Source organism: Chanodichthys erythropterus, chromosome 10 (genome assembly GCF_024489055.1).
Source record: "Chanodichthys erythropterus isolate Z2021 chromosome 10, ASM2448905v1, whole genome shotgun sequence".
Classification (NCBI taxonomy): Eukaryota; Metazoa; Chordata; class Actinopteri; order Cypriniformes; family Xenocyprididae; genus Chanodichthys; species Chanodichthys erythropterus.
The window spans coordinates 41,502,005-41,526,032 of record NC_090230.1 but is presented as its reverse complement, the minus strand read 5'-3'; the positions used below and the strand labels follow the sequence as shown (position 1 = coordinate 41,526,032).

Below are 24,028 nucleotides of genomic sequence, written 5' to 3'. Positions count from 1 at the left end.
TACGTGGATTCTTATTTACGACCATTATTTTTCCGTTCGCGTGATTTTTTTATTTTTTTATTCTCTTTTAGGCCGTTGGCGTGTAAAATCAAAAGGAGTGCTGTTTAGAGTCAACTGACTGTGCAATCTCTCGGTGGCAACTTAATTGCTATAAAAAGGATTTTCTTCTCGCGTCGGAGAAGCTTCCGAACTGTGAAAATAATGCGGGTTCCATTACGCTGGAATCCATTGCGTACTAGAGTTGCATAGCCATTGGATGGCCTCCTCTGGGGTAGGGAGGGAGAGGCAGGTGGGACGGTGCACCCGTGTTCCTTCAGCCAACACTTGCTTTTAAATGCTTGACTTTTGGTTTGAAACCGGTTCGAACTAGTCTCTGCTGACGGCCGAAGCATACATGATACAAAAGAGGAAACTCCCAAGAGTCTTGAGAACTGATAAATTATTGTAACAGTTATTCAGCTTGTTGGTGAGAACGTCTCTATTAGAAATAGAGACAGTGTGATATCATAGTGTGTATTTGTTTTTTTGTGACTGTCGCCAGTCTTGAGAATATTTCGTGGGGAACGCTCCCTCTGCTGTGCTTTTCAGTTTTGTGTCTTCACCATAAGCCAATGGTGTCACAGCCCTGTGGCCAGCAGGGCCGTTAAGTGCTTCACAAAATAAACAGACTAAAAACTTGTTTCCTTTTCTTGTTCTTGTCTCTGATAGCCCACTTCTAAACAGCGATTTGAAAACCCTTGGGTTAACCGGTGGTGTGTGTGCACCAGGCTTGGCCAGGTTAGCTCAGTGAGGGACAAAGTGAGAATAAAACAACAACACGGCGGTGGCTCAGAACTCCCATTCGTGAGGCTCGTCGCGGTTCGCTGCTTTCTCCAGCCTGTGGATGATGTTGTTGAGGTTGGCTGCTTTCTTCTTGCGCAGACTGCTGTCCTTTGGGTTTCGGCAGGGGGTTGCGGCGGCGGCGGCAGTGGCAACGGACACGGACTCGGGAATGCCGAACAGGCTGTCTATGATACCTCCTCGCGGCCTGCTGGTGCCCGAGGCGCTGGGGAACTCGCCCTCGCCCTCTTCGTCTCTGTGGCTGAGGCCGGGGCTCTCCAGGAGGCCCTTGCGCTCCTCGGAGCCGCTCGGTCGGCCCTCCGCGGTGCTGTCGGACTCGGTGCCGTCACAGCTGTTGTCTCCCTCACCCCCAGACTTCCCGGCCCGCGCAGAGGGGGACCCGCCTTCTCCGGCCGCTGCCTGTATCTCTTCGATAAAGAGCTCTCGCCGGATACGGGACCTGCGAGAACAACAACATACTAAGAACAGGAATACAGGCAAGTGGTAACTATAAAGTTTTAATAATTGTTCTGATTCTATTAAAATACGGAAGTCCACACTACAAGTAGAACAATAACGACACAAAAGAACGATGTTATTGGAATCACTTTCAGAAAGATTTTTTCCAGCTGGTGAATGATAAAAACATTGACAGGCAATCCGAATCTGGCCAAGTTCTAGCATTTAAAGCAGCACACTTATATTAATAAGCCACACATTAATAATAATAAACAGAACGTTATTGGTGTGGACGCTTATATAGTTATTTCAGTTATTGTTTTGGGTGTGAATGGGCCTTAAAGGGATAGTTAACCCAAGAATGAAAATTTTCCCATGATTTATTCACGCTCAAGCCATCCTAGGTGTATATGACTATCTTCTTTCAGACGAACACAATCTGAGATATATGTAAAAATATCCTGGCTTGTTTAAACCCTTTAAATTTGATGTTTATCTGCTTACCCCCAGCGCATCCAAGATGTAGGTGAATTTGTTTCTTCAGTAGAACACAAATGATGATTTTTAACTCCAACCGTTGCCGTCTGTCAGTCAAATAATGCTAGTGGATGGGAACTTCTACTATAAGAGTAAATTAAACTTGGTTAGACAAATCCAAATTAAACCTTGCGGCTCGTGACGACACATTGATGTCCTAAGACACGAAACGATAGGTTTGTGCGAGAAACCGAGCAGTATTTATATAATTTTTTACCTCTAATACACCACTATGTCAAACTGAGTGCTGCACTCGATTCGTTTGGTCTATCGCGCTCTGAAAGCGGCAGTGATGTCTCGCTCTCATTGAAGTATAAGCACGAGACATCACTGCCGCTGACCAAGAGCAAGATCAGACCAAACGAATCGAGTGATGATTGCAGTTGGACATAGTGGTGTATTAGAGGTAAAAAATGATATAAATACTGCTCGGTTTCTCACACAAACTGATCATTTCGTGTCTTAGGACATCAATGTGTCGTCACGAGCCGCAGGGTTTAATTTGGATTTGTCTAACCAAGTTTAATTTACTCTTATAGTAGAAGTTCCCATCCACTAGCATTATTTGACTGACAGACGGCAACGGTTGGAGTTAAAAATCATCATTTGTGTTCTACTGAAGAAACAAAGTCACCTACATCTTGGATGGGCTGGGGGTAAGCAGATAAACATCAAATTTTCATTTTTGGGTGAACTATCCCTTTAAGGGTTGAAGTGCCATGATACCTGTAGTTGTGGAACCAGTTGATGACCGTGCTGGTTTTGAGGTTGAGCTGGCTCGCCAACTCCTCGATAGTTTTAGGGGAGGGGTAAGGCTTCTGCTGGTAGGCTCTCTTCAGAGCTTCCTTCTCTTCTGGAGCCAGAACCACGCGGGGTTTCTTCAGCTGGGGCTGCTGCTGCTGCTGCTGATGCTGCTGGGAGAGGTGTTGGGGGCTGGCGCACTGAGTGAGGTCACTTCCTGACAGACCACTGTCCAGCGAATGACTCTCACCAATGGAGCTGTGGCGCCTCTTCATGTAGGCTGGAAAACACATATGGAGAACAGCTGTAAATACAATCAGAGAATACATATAAGCATTTCACATGATTCCTTGAACAGGAAATATTCAAGATTGGCTCATATTGATTGGTCAATAATTTTAAAATGGCGGGGTGGGTGGGGTGGGGTGGGGGGTGTCCCCCTCAGTGTCTACGGTGGTTACAGTGTGTTAGATGCTGCAGATTAAATTACAGTTAATACAATGCTTGATTGCTGTATTTCTCTCTAGTCAGTAGGGGGCAGTCTCTGATTACAAATATTATTATTGCATCATGAGGTCTTTGTAAATTTGACTCGAGACATTTGATTCCACCATTATTCCACCAGCATTGCAAAAATAACTAAAAAATAAATAAACAAAAGGTAGATTTCATCAGGGCTTAACGATAATGAGAACCTGATGATTTGAGTTGAACTGTGCTTTCATCAATTTATTGTTGATTATCTGTTTTGAGCAGGTTTTAGTATAGAGTAATGTGGAATAATGTGTTCTTACTGCCCAACTTAGATATTTTTTTTTTTTTTTTGTGAGAGTCAGTTAAAGTAGGCTGAAAATAATAAATCAGTAATGTTTATGCAGTATGTATATTAAAAGTAATTTTTTTATAGCTGTCACAAAGTTAGATTGTAAGTGTAAAATGTTCTGCTACTGTATTATTGAGAATTAAAAAATAGTTTTTGTATGTTACATTAATTTGATCAAGTGTGACAGTAAAGACATTTATAATGTTACAAAAAAAATCGTATTTAAATAAATGTCATTCTTTTGAACTTTCTATTCATTAAAGAATTCTGAGAAATCTATCACATCCGTTTTCAACCTTGATAAATGTATGAAATGTTTCTTGAGCAGCAGATCAGCATATTAGAGTGATTTCTGAAGGATCATGTGACACTGAAGACTGGAGTAATGATGTTGAAATTTCAGCTTTGCATCACAGGAATAAATTACATTTTAAAATATAAACAGATATTTTAAATTGTAATAGTATTTCACAATATTACAGATTAAATAAAAAAACAAAAAAACGTTAGTGCCAGTAAAAATGTTTGCTGGGCAAGTACAAATCTGAATACTAGGCCAGCAGAAAAGAAAAAAAAAAATCTTTGTTGAGCCCTGTTCATGATAAGCAAATGTTCTCAAAACACCAATCATTCCTTCTCCTTCTAACAATTTACAGCTTAATAAGAACAATTTACAGTAACAATAGCACTGAGCAACCAGTATGTCTTTCAATCAGTTTTTTTTAAACGAACACAAACAGACAGGAAGCACATTAATATCCCTGTTCTGATTAAAAAAGCACAGTACAGCTTAACTACACAGCTGTGTGTGAAATTTGTCATTTCCTCTGCGTTTCAGTGTCTGTTGAAGAGGAGCCTTTGGCAACAGCAATAGTAAAAGATTCCGCTGGTGGCTAAAACTCTGAGAACAAGGGCCAAGCAAGGCTAATTTGCTTTGTGCCTCTAGCCAGCGTCGAGGTCAAATTCATACTCTTTTCTGAAAGGCTAGAGCAAAAGACAGCGAGGTGGAGAGAGACAAAAACAGACAGAAAGAGCACGACAGCAAAGCTGTTGCTTTCTGTCCCTGGCAAGCGCACAGTGGGCTTTAGGGGTAAATGGTGGAGCCAGTTTCGCTCTAATGAGGAGGTCCCCCCGAGTTTCGCCCGCTCCGCGCACACGAACCGCAAAGCCTGACTCATAACAAAACCATCGTCGTCATCGTCACCCAGGGAGCACCAGTAATGTCACTTTTAGCCCGAGAGGAGTGTTAAACAGGCCTAATGACTCCAGGAATGTTCACTTGGCCTGCTGCAAGCTCGCAGGCGTGCGGGCCCGGCGCTGGGTGCAGTGGACTTTAAGTAAGCCAGCCCCACAGAGCCGTCAGCCTGTCACAGCCGATCACGGAACTGACATCTCCCACCCTCATCAATCCAGACAGCGGAGCGACGAGCGGCCTCACAGAGCATGTGCGGCCCATTCGGCAGCCAGAGGACACATCTGGGCTATTAAAGAGGGGAAAAAAAAGAGCAATCAAACAGCCCATCAGGCCTCCCTCTGCCTGACCGGCTCATCTCCGGCATCTCGCACATCTCTTCATATTAAAGTGAGGCGTGCTGACGAGAGGCAGCTTAAAGATTGTTTTCTGCAACTCCTGCGCCTGCTGGAATCAATACTGGATAAACACAAGCGCACGGTTGGCGATAATTAGCAGGTGCCGAATGTAAATATGGAGACATGACCAAGGGACTGAAGTTCCATAAAGGTTCTGCAGAAAAATACACAGAAGTAGGGCTTTTTTTCTGTTATTGCACAGATGTAAAACAGCAAAAGTCTAGTATTAACCAATAAGTATTAACCATAGCTTTAAACATGTAACATTTGTTGCATTGTTACAAATGTAACAAACTTTGGATACACTTTATTTTAAGGCGTCTTTGTTACACTGTAATTATACATTTAAGTAATATTAATAAAGGGTTAGGATTAGGGTTTGGTTTAGTATTAGCTGCATGGAATTATGCACAATTACTATAGTAACTACATGTAACACATGTAACGATACTGTAAAATAAAGTGTTACCGTATATCGTTACGAAAGATAGAATAAATGCTGTTCTTTTCAACTTTCCATTCATTAAAGAATACTAATAAAATGTATTACTGTTTCCACAATAATATTTAGTTTTTAACCTAATTATCAGAGTGATTTCTGAAAGATCATGTGACATTGAAGACTGGAGTAATGATGCTGAAAATTCAGCTTTGCCACCACAGGAATAAAGTACATTTTAAAATATTTCAAAATATTTAAGATTGTAATAATATTTCATAATATTACTGTTTTTACTGTATTTATTATCAAATAAATGCAGCCTTGGTAAGCATAAGAGACAGAAGCAAAATAATATGAAAATAATACATCAATCATTTTACATATCACATTTAAAAAAAAAAAAAAAATTATTTCAGATATTAAAGTGGCGGAAGTAATTTTCAAAGCAGTCAATTACAAAAAAACGTATTATAACAAGAGCCGATTTTGCACAATCTTTCACGTGAATGTAGTCAGATTGAGCTGTTCTTTTAAAAATGAAATGTGGTGAGGACACTATCCTGCACCCTTGCTACTGACATTAGTGGTTCCAGGTTCAAGACCAGCAGGTTTAAGGAGTGAAGCCATTATTTCCGTCCCTGAGCCGCCTTTTCTTCATATTGAACAGGCCCAGATTGGGCACCAGCACATTAGTTAGTGAAAAACATAAGCCGAACTCCACCCAAGTGAGCACTATGGATCAAGCAATCTGCTGAACAACAGCTCTAACGTCAAGCGATAAACCAAGAAAAAATAAATAAAATTCCACCCCCGACAGAAGTCTTTCAAATGTCCTGAAAAGACCTGCCGACTAAACCGACACTGAACAAACTGTGAAGCACTTTAATAAACACTGAAATAAAAACATTCTGAAACACAGTCAAATGCAAACAGTTCTTTGTTGGTGTGCTTCCAGACAGTGGCAGATGCCTTTAGAGGAGAGAGATTACCTTTCTTTTCCATCCGTTTCATGTCCATGAGTTTCTCCACATTGCGCGGGTCACTCAGCCACAGCTGCATGCGTACAAACGGCTCTCGACCCTTCAGGCTGAGCTTGTGCCAGGGCTTGGGCCGGGCCAGCAGATCAGACACAGAGCCCTGCGTCAAACCCAGAATGCTCTCTCCAAACAGACGCTGACCTGTGGAGTAAACACAAACAATCATATTCGTCAAGAAACCTTCATGTGAACATGAACCACTAATGTTGGACAACCGCAAAGTGTCCACATACTTGTCTTAATATTAAACAATATATTGTTTTATCATTAACAAGCCTATTTTATTTTGTGAAAGTATTTTTTGCTATATTTCAAAGAAAAAAAAAATGCCACTTGGTTTGATATTTTGTTATATAATGCAAGACATTCACACAGTTTAACTTTCTTAAGTGTCTAAATGTGTTTTGAGGCCACTGTGAATACATTATTTATTCTGGGCCAATATCATTATTAAAAAACCATAAAATGTATTTAAGAACATGCTTTTATTGTACTGTAGCATCAAAGTTTGATCAAACAAACCCTGCTGATTTCACTTTTAACCTCCACCTTTAAGACAAGTTGCTTTCAAACATTTCAGCGTCCGCTTAAGCTTTCAACGATTTTTTTCACTCGAAATAAAAGGCACCTGAATCCTCTCGACAATAACTGCGATCCGTCTATGTTCAAAAAGGAAATGTTCCCCAGAGTAAAACAAAAGCCTGAGATCCCAGAAGATTACTTCTCTCTCCCCCCGCAGACTCGTATCAACACAGCTGTCTTTACATTTTGCACTTTATACAGGTCAATACCACTACAGAGCACAACAAATCTTTGTTGCTCCCGAGACAAAAATCACGTCGGGAAATGAGAATCTGCGAGATGAAAGAGACTGTCACAGTATCACGCTGAGGTATCTTCTGTGCGATATATCCGTACTTTCCTTTGTTATATTGTGTGTGTGATCACATGACATTAAAAGAAGACGGTGTGAACACAAAGTTCACAAAGACAAAGTACTGGTGTTTTCGGTCCATTCTCTTTTGAACACGAGGACAATGGTTTATGCGAGTTAAAACAAACGGTGAAGGAGAAAGTAGCTGTGTCCAGTGTGACATTCTCATTCGACCTCTCATTAATTACGGCAGGGACAGTCGGAGTGGACGGCCATTAAGAGCTAAAGCAGGGCCAACCTGTCCTCCACCTGTCCTCTCATGTGGAGAGACATTATTATATGTTTAATCTCTCTAGGACAAAAACATGATGTATTGTATCTATTAAACACATACAAACCACGTATCCTGAGTGCTTCAGACAGATCTAAATCATAGATGACAAATAAGAAACACCATGGCAGGTATCGATTTAAATGTATGCCAATTTTCCTACCTTATTTGTAAATGAAAACCACCAATTACAGCTTAAACGTACATTACAATACGTAACATACTACCTATTAGAGTGCGTTGTTATGGAAGTATTTGTTAAATAAAAATAATAAATAAAGTGTAATATATTAATTATAATAATAATATAATAAATATAAATGTAAGCAGCCTATTATATGTAAAATATGATTAACTATAGTAAATATAAGTATAATAAAAATATAAATATTCGGTTACACTTTATTTTAAGGTGACGTAGTTACTGAGTAATATTAATTAACTACATTACATGTACTTACTATAGAGTTATACGGTTAGTACTAGGGTTTGGTTTAGGGTTAGTTACTTGTGATTATGCATAATTTACTGTTATTACTATAGTAATTACATGTAGTAACTACGTCACCTTAAAATAAAGTGTTACCAAATATTCCTGAAAAAATAAGGAGAAAATGAGATACTTATGACTTTTTTTTCCAATTTGATTTAGTCTAGTTAGTTTTGTTTCAAATACATTGTGATTTTCAGTGATCGAGAACTAAGAAACAGCAAACTTTTCCGTTTGTGCAAGCAGTTCGTGGACAGCTTTCCTTGCGCATTAAATCCCACATAAGCCAGCAAACCAATGAGAATGTGGAACAATGATGACAATGCATAAAGGGATAGTTCACTTAAAAATGAAAAAGTCATCATTTACTCCCCCTCAAGTTGTACACAAAGAAAGATATTTGGAAGAATGTTTGTAACGAAGTAGATCTCGCCCCCCATTGACTACCATAGTAGGAAAAAATACTATGGTGGTTAATGGGGGGTGAGATCTGCTTGGTTACTGACGTTCTTCCAAACATTTTCCTTTGTGTACAGCAGAGCAAATAAATTTATACAGGTTTGGAACAACTTGAGGGGGAGTAAATGATGACAGAATTTTCATTTTTGGGTGAACTATCCCTCAACAACAGAGCATAGGTGCCAAAGCTGTTGTGGATCCGCTTAATTTGGTTTTATAGAGAATACTGTCAGCACTTGCAAGAAAGCTCAACAAAGGTTGTATTTGATCAGGAGGTTAAATCACTTTGGTGCGAGTAAGAACATAATTGAAATGGTTTATAAAAATGTTGTTTATTTTAACTTTCACTGTGACCTAGTGGTATGGTCATTTGAGTGCCAAAAACAGTGTCAAGCTGTCCAAGATTAAAAATGAAGCCAGTAAGATATTTGGCAAGACACAGAGACATCTGAATGATCTATACACATGTAAAATGAAACAAAAGGCTTTAGTGATAGTAGGGGATGTGTCTCACCCTCTTCATGGTGAGTTTCACCTGTTGCCATCAGGGAGAAGTTATAGGCAACCACATGTAATGAAGAAAGTTTATCAGTTATCCTTTGTGCCCAATGCTGTTAAAATTTTAAATGCAAGTTATTGTTGTTGTTTTTTTAGTATTGTTTTGTTTGTTTTAATGTATACTTATATATTGTTTGTAATATCTTGTAAGGTGAAGCCAGAGACAATTTTCCACAATGTGGATAATATTATAAACTAAACTACCTGAAACTCTTCATAACTAGGAAGGAGTTGAAGAAAATTACTGTTGTTTGGCAAATAAACAATTGAAGGACAGTAACATACATATAACCAACATTTTATTATCTAAGTTTGTTACACATCAAATGACAGGAGAATTTATAGTAGGGTTAATATTAAAGGGTTAGTTCACCCAAAGATTACTCACCCTCATGTCATTTCAAACCCATAAGACTTTCTTTCATCTTCAGAATGCAAATTAAGATATTTATGATGAAATCTGAGAGCTTTCTGTCCCTCCATAGACAGCTATGCAACTACCACTTTGACGCTTAAAAAAGTTTATAAAGAGATTGAAAAATGAATCCATATGATTTGAGGGGTTTAGCCCAAATTTTCTGAAGAGACACGATCGCTTTATATGATGAACAGATTTAATTTAGGCTTTTATTCACATATGAACATTCATCAGCGAACATTAACAAAAGCTCAACCAAACCTGCTTGATACGCGAAAACAAACATCTTCCGGGAGCTCAAACATGCTGCGTAACACGCGAGAATGAACCTCATTGGTTCAAGCAAACATGATTGAGCTTACGTTTACCAACAACTGATGAGTGAGTTGATGAATGTGATTATATGTGATTTTATTATATGTGAATAAAAGCCTAAATTAAATCTGTTTATCATATAAAGCGATCGTGTCTCTTCAGAAAATTCGGACTAAACCGCTCAATTCATAAGGATTATTTTTACGACCTCTCAAAGTTTCAGTTGCTTAGGAGGGACAGAAATCTCTCAGATTACTTCAAAAAGATTTTCATTTGCGTTCTGAAGAAGAACGAAAGTCTTACGGGTTTGGAATGACACAAGGGTGAGTATTTAATGACAGAATTTTCATTTTTGTGTGAACTATCCCTTTAACTGAGTCCACAAACTCATTCTCTCAAATGCCTTAGGTATGCAGAACATTCGTAGCTTATATGGACTGTGTAGCCCTCATATATATGTATGTATACTTTTATTAATTAAATTCATACATTAACACATTCATAATACTGTCACCCTAAATGAGTTCATCCTTGTTTACATTTATATTAACACTTTTAAATATAAATTTTTACATATTTTCAAGTTATTAAAAAGTTTTTTTTTTTTTTTTTAATATTTTGTCATTTATATATATAAAAATTACAGTGGCATGAAAAAGTATGTGAACCCCTTGCAGAATCTGTAATCTGTGAAAATGCGAATTATTTTAATAAAATAAGAGGGATAATAAAAAATGCATGTTATTTTTTGTTTAGTAATGTCCTGAGAAAGATATTTTACATAAAAGATGTTCGCATTTAGTTGCAGTAGCTGAATTTATTAAAATAACCCCATTCATAAGTATGTGAACCATTGATTCTCAATACTGTGTGTGGTTACCTGATGATCCACCACTGTTTTTATGTTTTGTGATGGTTGTTCATGAGTCTCTTGTTTGTCCTGAGCAGTTAAACTGAGCTCTGTTCTCCAGAAGATTCCTCCAGCTCCTGCAGATTCATCAGTTTTCAAGCATTTTTGCATATTTGAACCCTTTCCAGCAGTGACTGTAGGATTTTGAGATTCATCTTTTCACACTGAGGTCAACTTTGAGACTCAAACTCAACTATTAAAAAAGGTTCAAACATTCACTGATACTCCAGAAGGAAACACGATGCATTAAGAGTCGGGGTGTGAAAACATTTGAATTCAAATATCAAGGTAAATTGTACTTAATTTTTCTGCCGGGAAACATGCAAGTATCTTCTGTTGGTTCTGAAGGGCAGTACTAAATGAAAAACAATGTTATTTAAACAAAATAAGAAAAATTGTGACATCTTCATCCTGTTCAAAAGTTTTCAGACCCCGACTCTTAATGCATCGTGTTTCCTTCTGGAGCATCAGTGAATGTTTGAACCTTTTTTAATAGTTGAGTTTGAGTACCTCAATTGTCCTCAGTGTGAAAAGATGAATCTCAAAATCATACAGCCACTGCTGGAAAGGGTTCAAATATGCAAAAATGCTTGAAAACTGATGAATCTGCAGGAGCTGGAGGATTTTTCTGAAGAACAGAGCTCAGTTTAACTGCTCAGGACAAACAAGAGACTCATGATTGTTTGATGAACAATCACAAAACAAAAAAATCATCAGGTAACCACACACAGTATTGAGAATCAATGGTTCACATACTTATGAATGGGGTTATTTTAATAAATTCAGCTATTGCAACTAAATGCAAACATCTTTTATGTAAAATATCTTAGGACAGTACTAAACAAAAAATAACATGCATTTTTTATTATCCCTCTTATTTTATTAAAATAATTCTCATTTTCACAGATTCTGCAAGGGGTTCACGTACTTTTTCATGCCACTGTATATAATAAAATCGAAAAAACAGCCACAAAAATATAAAATAAAAAACAATAGGAAAAACTCAGCTAGTCAACGACCATTCCTATAGTGTAGCGTAATCACTTTTTCAGAGTGCTAGCATGTTTGTAGTTTAACTACTATAAATTATGAGTAGATTAGAGCTAGTCCAAATTCTGTTCACTGAGGTACACTGGCCACCAATGGGTTTATTGAACACACTCACCAAGGTTGTTATCTGTGAGAACTTCTTTTACTTTCTTAGTGATGGCGTAGGTGTCCAGCTCGGGCGACATTGCCACCATCTCTTGTATGCTGAGACCGGCGTGTCCCGGCAGAGGTAACGGTAGAGGCGTGCCGGGCTGGGACTCGGACGTTTCGCTGGGCTCCTGGATGGACGCTCGGCACATCTGCTCCTCTTGCTGGCTTTTAACAGACTCCTCAGCCGAACTCAGAGGGGATTCTGGGGCAGGACTGCAGCTGGCTGAGGTCTTCGGAGTAATCTCTATGGAAACGAAAGGAACAGAGTTAAGACGTTGCGCCAACGCAGCACGTGACCTCGTCCGTTGGCTGGGCATTACTTATCGACAGAAGGCCCGAATGAAGATCTGTCTAAATATGGAGCGAGTAGCCAATGAAACCGTAACCCCAACCAAGGTCTTCCTGCTCAGCAACAGGAAGTGATGGACAGTGACAGATGCATCATGTCATGCCAAGTCACAGCTTCTCTCGAAGCATAATGAGACAAATAAATTAAGGAGGAAGAGAGACAAACGTGTTTGGTGTTCTGAGAATTAATATGGTCCATACCAAGTTAGCTCAACAGTGTTTATTTCTGGGTTTAAATGGATAGATCCTAAAAATAATCCCAAAATGTCATTCCAAACCTGACATTCATAAAACAGATGTTTTTTTTTGTTTTTTTTTTGAAAAAATACACTAAAGTTCATACGTTTGGTATCAGTATGATTTTTTTTTAAAACAAATTAATATTTTTTTTCAGCAAGAACACATTGAATTGATGATAAGTTACAGTAAAGTTTCTATTTCAAATAAATGCTATTCTTTTTAACATTATATTCAATAAAGAATCCTGAAAATATTATATTAAAAAAAAATATTAAACAGCACAACTGTTTTGACAATAATTGATATCAATAAAGATATGTTTCTTGAGCATCAGCTTAGTCATGTTACATAAATTGCAACAATACTTCAAAATATTACTGTTTTTATTAGATTTTTATTTTTGTACCAGACATATCCATCTTTAATTTCTTTCTTTAATAGGTAAATATATTACATATTTTTACACACACAAAAATGTGTATTATATTACATTATATTATATATATATATATATATATATATATATATATATATATATATATATATATATATATATATATATATATATATATATATATATATAATAATAAAAGGGGTTACATTTTAATAATTAATATTAATAATTAGAATGAATAATAATTAACATTTTATATAATAAATAGTGTTATCGGACTGATAATTAAAGAACTACTCTGAACATCTAGAAATCTGAAAGCTTAATTTCTGGTTTCATCCACAAAAACAAGCCTTCCTTTATTTTGTGTTTAACAGAAAATAAAAAAGTCATACGTGTTTGGAACGACATAAGAGCAAGTAAATAATGACCGCATTTTCATTTTGGGTGAATTATTCCTTCAATACGTAGACATCGAGCACCTAACACTCTCTCCAATGCTCTTCCCTTTCATTTCCCATCTTCCTCTACCCCTCGATTTCAGCTCAACTCTCTGATTCGTTTGCTGTGGCAGTGCAGTGCAGTGCTGGTGGTGAAGAGAGCATCGGGAGGGAGCGTCAGTTTGGATTAGCTGCCTGCCGAGCTGGGGGACACGGCAAGCAGAGAGCAGGGCGCTCAAGGCGGGGAGCAGGCAGTCATATCAGATCTGCAGCAAGACCACGCACAGCCTGGTGACAGTTTGACTGGCGGCATGGTCTGTGTGTGTGTGTGTGTGGGAGGGGAGTGAGGGAGGTAGGAGGTGTTTTAGGGACACGAGCAGGAATGACAGGATGTTCCTGTGATATGCTGCAAGTAACCAGTGCGTATGCGTGTGATAAAGAGGACGGGAGGGGCGACCGCATCTGGACGCACAGCTGGTTAATGCAGCTACGCATGTGGCTGAGCGCACACACACACACACAGAGCTGGAATAAGCAGCGCAAACGTGAAAGCCTACATCTGTCCGGCCCTAATTTTGATGCATGATGGGATTGAGTCTCATTGGTGCACAACAGGTTTAAACCGAACGGGCCCGAAAACATCCGATCGACATGCTCTCACCTCAAACTACAGCGCGGTCTAATCTTAAATGGGTTCTGATTGGACGATCGCAAGGACAAACTGACATTCAGAGGAGAGGATCTGCAGAGACTGATGAGGGGTCATGGAGTGCTCTTCAACTCACACACACACCTATGCATACACATACACACACACACCCTGGAGGAGAGCTTGTTTTAGCCCGGTTGAGTGTGTCGTCCTAATGAGGGTCAGTAAGGACAGGCAATATACAGGACACTTGCTAGAGGACAACAGATAGCGAATAGCAAGAACTGTGCGTGGTGTCGCAAACACATCTACATAGTCTTTTAGCGTTTATTTTTTTTTTTAACCTTTAGTTTGTTGCTTAGCTTATCTGAAAAGGATAGTTCAGCCAAAAAATTTAAATGATCATTTAAATCACCATAGTGTCGTTACAAACCTGTATGACTTTCTTTCTTTGGCGCAGTCAGCGCAAGGCAAAAGAAACATTTTTGAAGAACACAGTGGTTTTCTGTGCAGTTAAATTGGATGAAAGAACGTTACGCTGGTTTGTAAGGACATGAGGGTGAGTAAATAATAACAAAGTTTCATTTCCGGTTGAAACATTTCTTTTTTTTAAGCAATAACTGACTCATCTCTTTGTATAAACCAGCATATATCAATCACTTGACCTAAATCAATCTGAGTCATCAAAAATGTCCCGTTTTAAATCCACATTCAAGCTCTTTCCTGTGTCCTGCCACCATTTGCAGTTTTTTTTTCTTCGCTGAGGTGCATTAGCTCAGTGCTAAGTGCTCCGTGCTGAAAGCTGTGAGGCACAGAACAGGGCAGCTGGAAGAAAGAAACCCATTACAGACCTCTAAAGCTCGGGCCATTATGGTGCCTGCTGTTCAGATTATCTGGCAAATCGGTCAAGCCTGGCCAGTTCATTTAAACACACTTTCGTCCCAACTATCCACACTGGCACGTCACCGGATGAATGTGTGTGTAAACATATATCCTTATGCCAAGGTTACTATGGTTAATAAAAAATACAAGACAAAATAAAAAGAGGAAAAAATAAATAATTAAAATAAAAACATGAGTTTGTTGAAAAAGAAATGCTTTTATACGGATGTATTCTTTCAACCAATAGAGACAAGAAGGGAGTGTTTGATAAATATGAAACAACCAATCCCGGTTCACTTCCTGCATGTGATGTTTCCAGGCAGGTAAATGTGAAAAACATCATCACAATAAATAATAATGTTAAAAGGATTGAAAACTAAAACTATACTGAAACTAAATACCAAACACCATAAAAACAAATTAATACCAAAACATAAAAGCGTATAAAACATATGCAGTATAAAACTTTGGTTGGCTGAAGATTTTTTTAAAAAGAAACTTTTTATTCAATAAAGACATCAAATTGATCAAAAGTGACAGAAAAGGCATTTATAAGGTTAATGTTATAATTTAGCTTTGCCATCACAAAAATAAAGTAGATTTTAAATTGTAATATTTCACAAAATTATTACTGCTTTTACCATATTTTTGATCAAATAAATGCAGGCTTGGTGAGCATACAAGATTTTTATATTTCCAATGTAATATAAAGACTTAAAACATACAATAACCTTGTGTTTTTGTCTTGGTGTGTGGTTAACAAAAGTCCCTTTAAATTCTCCCCAGGTTGGATTAAACAAGAAGAGAGTCTGACATTTACATTTCTGTTTAAGTTAACAGCCTCACTTGAAAGTTGATCATTTCGTATTCCTTTTTTCCCATACCTCTTGCTGAACTCATTGCTATAATGTATATATTACTTGGCTTAATTTGTGGTAAAAATGACAGAGAAAAGCTTCTTTAAGTAGGACAGCGCACAAGTGCTATTCATCATAATCGGCCTCGCACTCACACGCACAGCTTGACTCCCATTTATCATTCCATCGGCTGATTATTTGCATATTAATCAGCCACTGGAGCATGATGGTGCGTTCGGCAGCCAGTCACAGAGGAGGAGAGGCGGGTAATTATCATATATTCCAGCGCTGATGGGCTAATTGATTACAACAGCTCAAGGAGGCCCTTGAGAGAGCCCAGGGGGCCTTTTCTAGATGGCCCCTGTGAGACAAACCCCCCTCCCCATCCACACTGCAGCGATTTAACCCAACCCCCCAATGCCTTTCCTTGAAATTCAGGTCAATGGAAATATAAAAATTGATGACTGCTAATAAACGGCATAACGGGATTTAAAAAGGCCTTGAACTGCAAAATAATAACTAGATTTTCACATCCATAAGTCTGATAGCTTAGGAAAGTCAGTTTCAGTTATCATTCAAGTCTGTAGCACAAAAGTGTGATGCTAAGGGTTACTAGGGATTTGAACAAGCCCCTAAACATGAACGCTAATGATTACGTAGAGCTTTAATAAACATCTGAAATCGATCAACAGAACGCTGTTATCCTAGGGTAATGATTGCACACTAAAAGTGGGTCAACAGTATGATCCTGCATCCATTTAGTCATGAGTTATTTAAATTCTCCCACCGTAAGGCTGAGTGAGGTGCAGCTGGCTAAACTACTGAAGTATTACACTGAGATTTGGTTTGCCCTCGGTTATTTATTCAAGCCAGGCTAAAACCAGTATTAGTCAAACCATTAAAGGAATGCAGCCATTAGCATTTTCAGGAAATGTTGTTTTTCTTAAAAAAAAAAAAAAAAAAAAAAGTATCTCAGAGTGCTCTGTATTAAACCGAGACATATTATAAATCATTCATTAAAGTCAAAATGAAACATTTCTGACTCAAACAAGATATTTATCAAGAATTTTATTTTTTTTTTTCCATCCAGAATTGATTGGATCATCAAAAAAGGGGCGGTCTCAACATGAGAGACCAGGCAGTTTGCTTTTCTTTCTGTGATACTTTCAGAGCTAGATACTGTATTTGAGAGTAATCTAATTTTGGCAAGGAGAAGAGGATGTGATTGGTGAAAAAAAAACGATAGGAGGGAGAGTTTTGCATTCTCAAACACCCATGCCAAACGATAAGAAAGCCGAATGAATGGTGGCTTTCACGACTGCTCAGGATGTGAGTAGTGAAACCAAGAAACCAAAGCCACATCAGAACGAGAAGCTCTTTCACATCCGTCTTGAGCCACTATGTTTCTTTGTATAGATGAAACTATACTGAGGTCACACAAGAACTTCCGGGTTCTCTGCTTCTATCAATATGAGCATGAAATAATGCGTGTTGAAGCTAAGTAAAGAAAAATAGTTTTAACTATTTTCAGGATTTTAACTATTTTCCAGATGTGTAACACATTCTCACATGTATGCAGTACTAACAATGCAACATGTCTGAAGCATAACAAATTTGGAACATAAAAATAAATAAATGTGTAAATGCATGAAAGCTGCATAAATAACGCATTTGCTCACCATAAGATAAAACCATCAGATAAAAAAAAAAAAAACACTAAAAAAAAATTCAAACCAACGATTTGATTTGATTTGATTCTGTGAACTATCATTAATCCTGAGTTTGCGCTGATCTACTCAAATTTTTGGTATTCTTCAGGTCAATTTGAATGAAGCTCCAAATTGAAAACAGCTTTTTCTTTGGTGCCTTGAGAACCAAAGAGTGTGTGATGGTAAACATTGTCAGGGTGTTACCTTGAGTCTGTCCCGGCATTGGCATCAGTGCCTGGCCCAGCTCGCCATTCAGCCATAACTGCATGCGTATAAACGGCTCTCTTCCTTTCTGTGTGAGCTTGCTCCAGTGCTTCGGCCTAGAGAGCATGTCACTCACGCTCCCCTGAGAGAGGCCCAGCACCTGCAACCCGCACACAAACACACACACACACACACACACACACACACACACACACACACACACAGGGGACACGGTACATGAGATTCAGAGAAAAACAGCCCTGAAACAAATATGAAGATATTTTATGATGCAATAAGAAGAAAGATGCAGCTGGTATTACAAAGTGATACATTTGCATGGAGTATAAAAATGAAACTGACTCAAGCACTCAAAACATTTCTTAGCAGAACGGCGGATGGGTAATCGATGAAAGTGTATCTGATGTGAAAATCACTGACCTTCTCGCCAAAGATCCGCTGGCAGATGCCATTCTTGGCTAGTTTGTCTTTGACTTGTTGTGTGAGATCGACAGTGTCCACTTCCTGGTACATGTAGTACTCGTACTGCTCGGGGGTGAGCGGGGGCACCACGGGTTTGGCGACTTTGGGGAGGGACAGTAAAGGCGAGGAGGAAGGGAGTGGGCTGCTCTGAGGGGTCTCACTGCCGCTGGGCATCTGCAGACTGAGCTCTGAACTCTGTGAGTACGGGGACTCTGAGCTGGGCCAGTCCTTCCAGTAATCCATAGAGGAAGCAGGAGCCACAGGCGCAGTGCTGCCCAGCCGAGGGAGCTTCTGGTGGGGGCAAAGAGTAACAGAGTTGGGGTTAGCCATATGAAGGAACTGCATTCTAGTGTGCATGTATGGTACTATTCTGACTGGACTAATATACATTACATACAAAACTTATGGATAAAATAGTACTCCCTGTATGCAATAAAGATGTTCTATAAAATAACTAAAAGTGACAGCAGCTAAATTTTCCTGCTGCCGAATGTTTTTAAATTTGAATCAAACAACAAAAGATAAAGAACAATCTCTCAATGCTCTTGACTGAATAACTTTTGTAACTTTAATAAGGATTAATCTATGTTTAATGGCTGGTAAAAAATACATATGGCCATATAAAATTTTCTTAAGTCACTGGTCATTGGCAGGTGTGACAAAAAGTTAGTGTGTGTATGTATATTATATTTGGGGATATGTGGCATCAAAAAGTTACTAATAATGCACTATACCTCCTTGCTATCCTCTTGGCTGTGGGCATCTTCACTAACAGAGGGCTGCCCAGTTCCGCGGCGCTCAGAGAGACCTGTGCTCCACCAGTGTTCTCTCCAAGAACCCCCACCTACACCACCTCCACTCTCAGAGAGGCGTCCGAGCTTGGGCACCCCGTCCAGCCCCACGTCTGAGACGGCCACCTCACCCATCTCCTTCTTCACCCCACCATGGAAGTCCAGGAGAGGGGAGGTGGACGGCTTCTTCAGAGACTGAGCAATAGGGGTGTAGGGGAGGGTAGAGAGTGGGGAACCCAAGAGCTTGGAGCCCAGCAACGAGAGATCAGTCGGGGCCATAGAGCTGGCCTTCAATACGGGCTCCAGAGCCACCTGTTGGGCCTCCATCTCCCTCCGAGCCTGCTCAAGGATGGAGCGAATGTTTTCGTCAGAGTTGCTGGAGGAGGACGGAGGCTGAGAACTCTCAACTGCAGGAATAGAAGACAACATGTAAGTGGTCACAATCTGTTTTACCTATATAAATCACCATATTATTACTCAAAAAAAAACAAAAAAAAAAAACTGTCAAAAATAACTATTCTGGCATTATATACTCATCCTCATGTTTTCCAAACCCATATGACTTAATTTCTTCTGTGGAAAACAAAAGTAGAAACTTTTAAGAATGTTATGTCAGTGAAAGAATAAAGTGACCACAAGCTGTCAAGCTTCAAAAGGGACAAAAGAGTTCCATAAAATGACAAAATGTTGGTCTTTTTGTACAATTTTGCTATACAGACTACTGTTATGTTACTCTTAGGGTTTTCTTATACTCTTATGTCATTTTTGGATATAGACAGCCACTGAGCTTATACTTCTATAGCATAGAAAAGAGCAGCGTTAACATTCAAAAACATCTCCTTTTGTGTTCCACAGAAGAATGAAAGTCATACTGGTTTGGAAAGACTTGAGAGTGAATAAATGATGACAGAACTCTCATTTTGGATGAACTACTCCTTTAAAGGGCGCCAGTAAGAGATTGCTGCCTTATGCTAACCAATTTCATTTTACAATAAATTTGGTAAGTTTAACGTAAATGTAATATAGCAAAAGAACCTCTCTGTAAAGAGTTTCAAATAATCAAGTTAAAGACGTCTGTTTTCTCTGAGTTAGATCATAAAAGATTTCTCAACATGTGTATATACACTGGGTTTTTCATTGATGTATATATATAAAACATACATCGGTCATAAATCTCCATGACTCAGAGTGATTTATGACAGTGAGAAGTTCATTGGAAGCAGTAGCGCTCTTGGCGTGGAGGTAAAATCTGGGGGGAACTTTCAACAGACAGCACAAAACCTCACCAAGTCTTAGACTGTGTGCATATATTTGGAAATAGCTGCCCGACCCTCTGTGGTAACCTGATCGCCGTTGCCTCTCCCCCACGCCGTCTGCAGTGGCAGGTGGGGAAGAGACAGTTAGTTTAATTCCGTTACACAAGCTTGGACAGGAAAAGGTAAAAGTGGGAATTTTAAACACTCAAAACAGGGAGGATACGACTAAGTATGTTATTGACTTGTATAATCATTTGTTTCAGACAGTTTTTGTGAAAAATCTACATTGCAATTACAGTTTTAGCCAACATACATTGCTGTTCAAAAGTGGGTAAGAATTTTTTAATGTGTTTTTTTTCTTTTTTTAATGAAGTCTCTTATATGGAAGCTTGTTTCTGCCATGAAATAAAAAATAAAAGTAATTGCGACTTTGTATCTCACAATTCAGACTTTTTTTCTCACAGTTGCGAGTTTATATCTCACAATTCTGACTTTTTTTATTTTATATATAAAGATATAAAGTCAGAATTGCGAGTTATAAAGTCAGAATTGCGTGATTTAAAGTCAGAACTGCGAGTTATAAAGTCAGAATTGCGTGATTTAAAGTCAGAATTGCGAGTTATAAAGTCAGAATTGCGTGATTTAAAGTCAGAATTGCGAGTTATAAAGTCAGAATTGCGTGATTTAAAGTCAGAATTGCAGTTATAAAGTCAGAATTGCGTGATTAAAAATCAGAATTGCGAGTTATAAAGTCAGAATTGCGTGATTTAAAGTCAGAATTGCGAGTTATAAAGTCAGAATTACGTGATTTAAAGTCAGAATTGCGAGTTATAAAGTCAGAATTGCATGATTTAGAGTCAGAATTGCGAGTTATAAAGTCAGAATTGCGTGATTTAAAGTCAGAATTGCAGTTATAAAGTCAGAATTGTGTGATTTAAAATCAGAATTGCGAGTTATAAAGTCAGAATTGCGTGATTTAAAGTCAGAATTGCGAGTTATAAAGTCAGAATTGCGTGATTTAAAGTCAGAATTGCGAGTTATAAAGTCAGAATTGTGTGATTTAAAGTCAGAATTGCGAGTTATAAAGTCAGAATTGCGTGATTTAAAGTCAAAATTGTGAGATAAAGTCAGAATTGTGAGATATTAACTCGCAATTGTGTGTTATTAATGTCCAATTATGAGGGAAAAAAGATTTTTCTCTGAATTAAGAGTTTATAAAAAAAAAGTCAGAATTGCGAGATATAAACTGAACTTTATGAGATGTAATTGCAAGTTTATATCACGCAATTCTGAATTTCTAATTCGTAATTGTGAGAGGAAATGTCAGAATTGTGAGATATTAACTCGCAATTGTGTGTTATTAATGTCCAATTATGAGGGAAAAAAGATTTTTCTCTGAATTAAGAGTTTATAAAAAAAAAAGTCGGAATTGCGAGATATAAACTGAACTTTATGAGATGTAATTGCAAGTTTATATCACGCAATTCTGAATTTCTAATTCGTAATTGTGAGAGGAAATGTCAGAATTGTGAGATTAAAAAGTCACAATTACCTTTTTCTTTTTTTATTTAGTGGGGGAAACAAGCTTCCATTCTCTCAACAATGCTGCATTTATCAAAAATACAGTAAAAACTGTAATATTGCAAAATATTAATACAATTTAAAGTAATGCCATTTACTCCTCTGATGGCAAATCAGAATTTTCAGTGTCACATGATCCTTCAGAAATCATTCTAATATGCTAATTTGGTGCTCAAGAAACATATCAACGTTTCAAAAAAGTTTGTTAGAAACCGTGACATTTCTTTTCATGATTCTTTGATGATTAAAAAGTTCAAAAGAGCAGCATTCAGTCTTTTGTAGAATTAGAAATGACTTTACTAATTACTTCTGATCAATTTAATGCATCCTTGTTTAATAAAATTTCTTTCAAGAAAAAATCTTACCTACCCTAACCTTTTGAACAGTAGTGTACTATTTTAGTATGACGAAGCCACAATCAATTTTACAACAGAAAACTTACTGGCTCATTTAGAAAAAGTGAATGAAAAAATGATCGTATTCAGGTGACAACAGTGAGTCCTATCTTACATGAAGTGACTTAACTGATTGTGGGTAAGTGGAAAACACGTGCGAATGCCTTGATCCTCATTTTCCTGATGGCAGAAAAAGACTCACCTGCTTTCTGCACCTGTAACTCTCTCTTGGCCTGCTCCAAGATGGACTTGATTGCTTCATCGGAGCCGGTCTCAGGTGTGCGGATCCGCGTGGTGATGTTACCTGAGAAGACACGAGAAGGACACGTAGTCGTGCATGAGACATCGTGTGTAACAACATATAGATCTGTTTTGTTTTGAAATGGAGCACAATATACAATCTTTTAAATTGAAAACGCCAACAAATATTGCTATGCTCTGTACTATTTCTGCACTGCAAGATTAAACTGATGCAAACGCAAGCTTACTTTAACAACAATCTATGCGGTATGCTAAAATAAGGCTGGCACTTTTTTATTTTATGGAAATGCAATCCTGCAACCAAACTCAACGACACAGAACTAAAAAACCATTAGCAATCGTTTGCTTGTCTATAATACTGTGTGTATCAGCACCTGCTCTGCCCCTGGCTACAGCAGCACTTCCTGTGAAAGGACTGAAACCTTTTCCTGTCCTCCACAAGTCCACAGAACAAAGAGTCGGTGAGATTTGGACAAAGTCCATGAGAAACAAAAGAGCTTGTATGGAAGTATCATCAGACGGGTCGGCGCAATAATAATAAATATATATAAAGAAAGAGGGAAAAAGTGGCAGAGAGAACTGCCCAATGAGCAGTGGGCAGCGGGGCAAGGTCAGAGTCACTGGTGTGTGATGAGAGCAGCTGGACGTGTGTGTGAGGTGGAAGTAATGCTCTCTCGCCCTCTCTCTCTCACACACACACACACACACACACACACACACACACACAGACTAGCCACCCACAGCGCCGCCCTAGGGGAGACTCAACCACCAGTTGTAATGTGGTGGCACTGTGGATCTGCCTGAAGGATTCTGCCACACACACATATATAAACACACAAGCTGACCACAAAATAACAGGACAGACTTTTGAAGGACCTCCATGATGGAAAGTTACATTGGTTTAGACTTGATAACACTCACACAAAGTTTTTTCCACAGTTTGAAACTAATCTATGAAGTCAAAGGTGTAGCATTTATTGTAAACAGCTGTCTTTAGAAAGACGGATTGAGATCTTTTTTTTAACATTTCTTCCAGCCCTGTCTGTCTCACTCACTTGTTTTGCAACAGATTCCAGGCCAGAGATTGAGAAGAAACAGACCAGCACAACAAAAACATACAGACACAGCGGATCTGACACTCCAGAAACCCGTAACACGAGAGGGAAGGCGTGAGACAGACCTGGCCGCGTGGAGCCTTCCGAGCCGGTTCTTCGCTTCGGAACATCCTGAAACACTCTGTTCAGGTTCTGGCCTGGGTTCTCTGTTGGAAAACAAGTGGCGGAAGATAGAAATAAAGTAAGACCAAGCCCTAAACTTCTGCTGTCCAATCATCTCCAGGGCTCAACAATAAGAATGACCCAAATATGAGAGATTTTTTTTTTTTTTTAGGCCTGTTGATAGAAATGTCACCTGTCCTATCAGTCTAGTGTTGCAGCATTTGAATTCTGTTGATTTAGATGTCACTATGATTATTTAGCTAACATTTGCTAACATAGATTAAGTTTTGTTGTATTTGCTGGAACGACTAGTTTTTATCA

At 38.5% G+C, this 24,028-nt stretch overlaps 1 protein-coding gene across 13 annotated transcripts in view; it reads right to left on the bottom strand.

Moving 5' to 3' along the window:
• Window positions 1-815: 815 nt before the first annotated feature.
• The window catches only part of cux1a (cut-like homeobox 1a), a 135,508-nt gene continuing 112,295 nt past the window's right edge, over window positions 816-24,028 (bottom strand). For 4 of the 13 annotated variants that reach the window (XM_067397779.1, XM_067397776.1, XM_067397785.1 and 1 more), the window contains 11 exons: window positions 23,671-23,751; window positions 22,432-22,533; window positions 20,284-20,370; window positions 18,941-19,404; window positions 18,165-18,497; window positions 17,727-17,886; window positions 11,969-12,247; window positions 9,117-9,137; window positions 6,401-6,589; window positions 2,542-2,860; window positions 816-1,279 (listed from right to left, as the gene is read on the bottom strand). In XM_067397779.1, the coding sequence (XP_067253880.1) occupies window positions 829-1,279; window positions 2,542-2,860; window positions 6,401-6,589; window positions 9,117-9,137; window positions 11,969-12,247; window positions 17,727-17,886; window positions 18,165-18,497; window positions 18,941-19,404; window positions 20,284-20,370; window positions 22,432-22,533; window positions 23,671-23,751 (2,486 nt within the window). In that variant the 3' untranslated portion in view covers window positions 816-828. Of the gene's footprint in view, window positions 1,280-2,541; window positions 2,861-2,923; window positions 4,861-6,400; window positions 6,590-9,116; window positions 9,138-11,968; window positions 12,248-17,726; window positions 17,887-18,164; window positions 18,498-18,940; window positions 19,405-20,283; window positions 20,371-22,431; window positions 22,534-23,670; window positions 23,752-24,028 lie in introns of those variants that run through there. The other 9 variants (XM_067397778.1, XM_067397783.1, XM_067397777.1 and 6 more) reach the window with 9 other exon arrangements.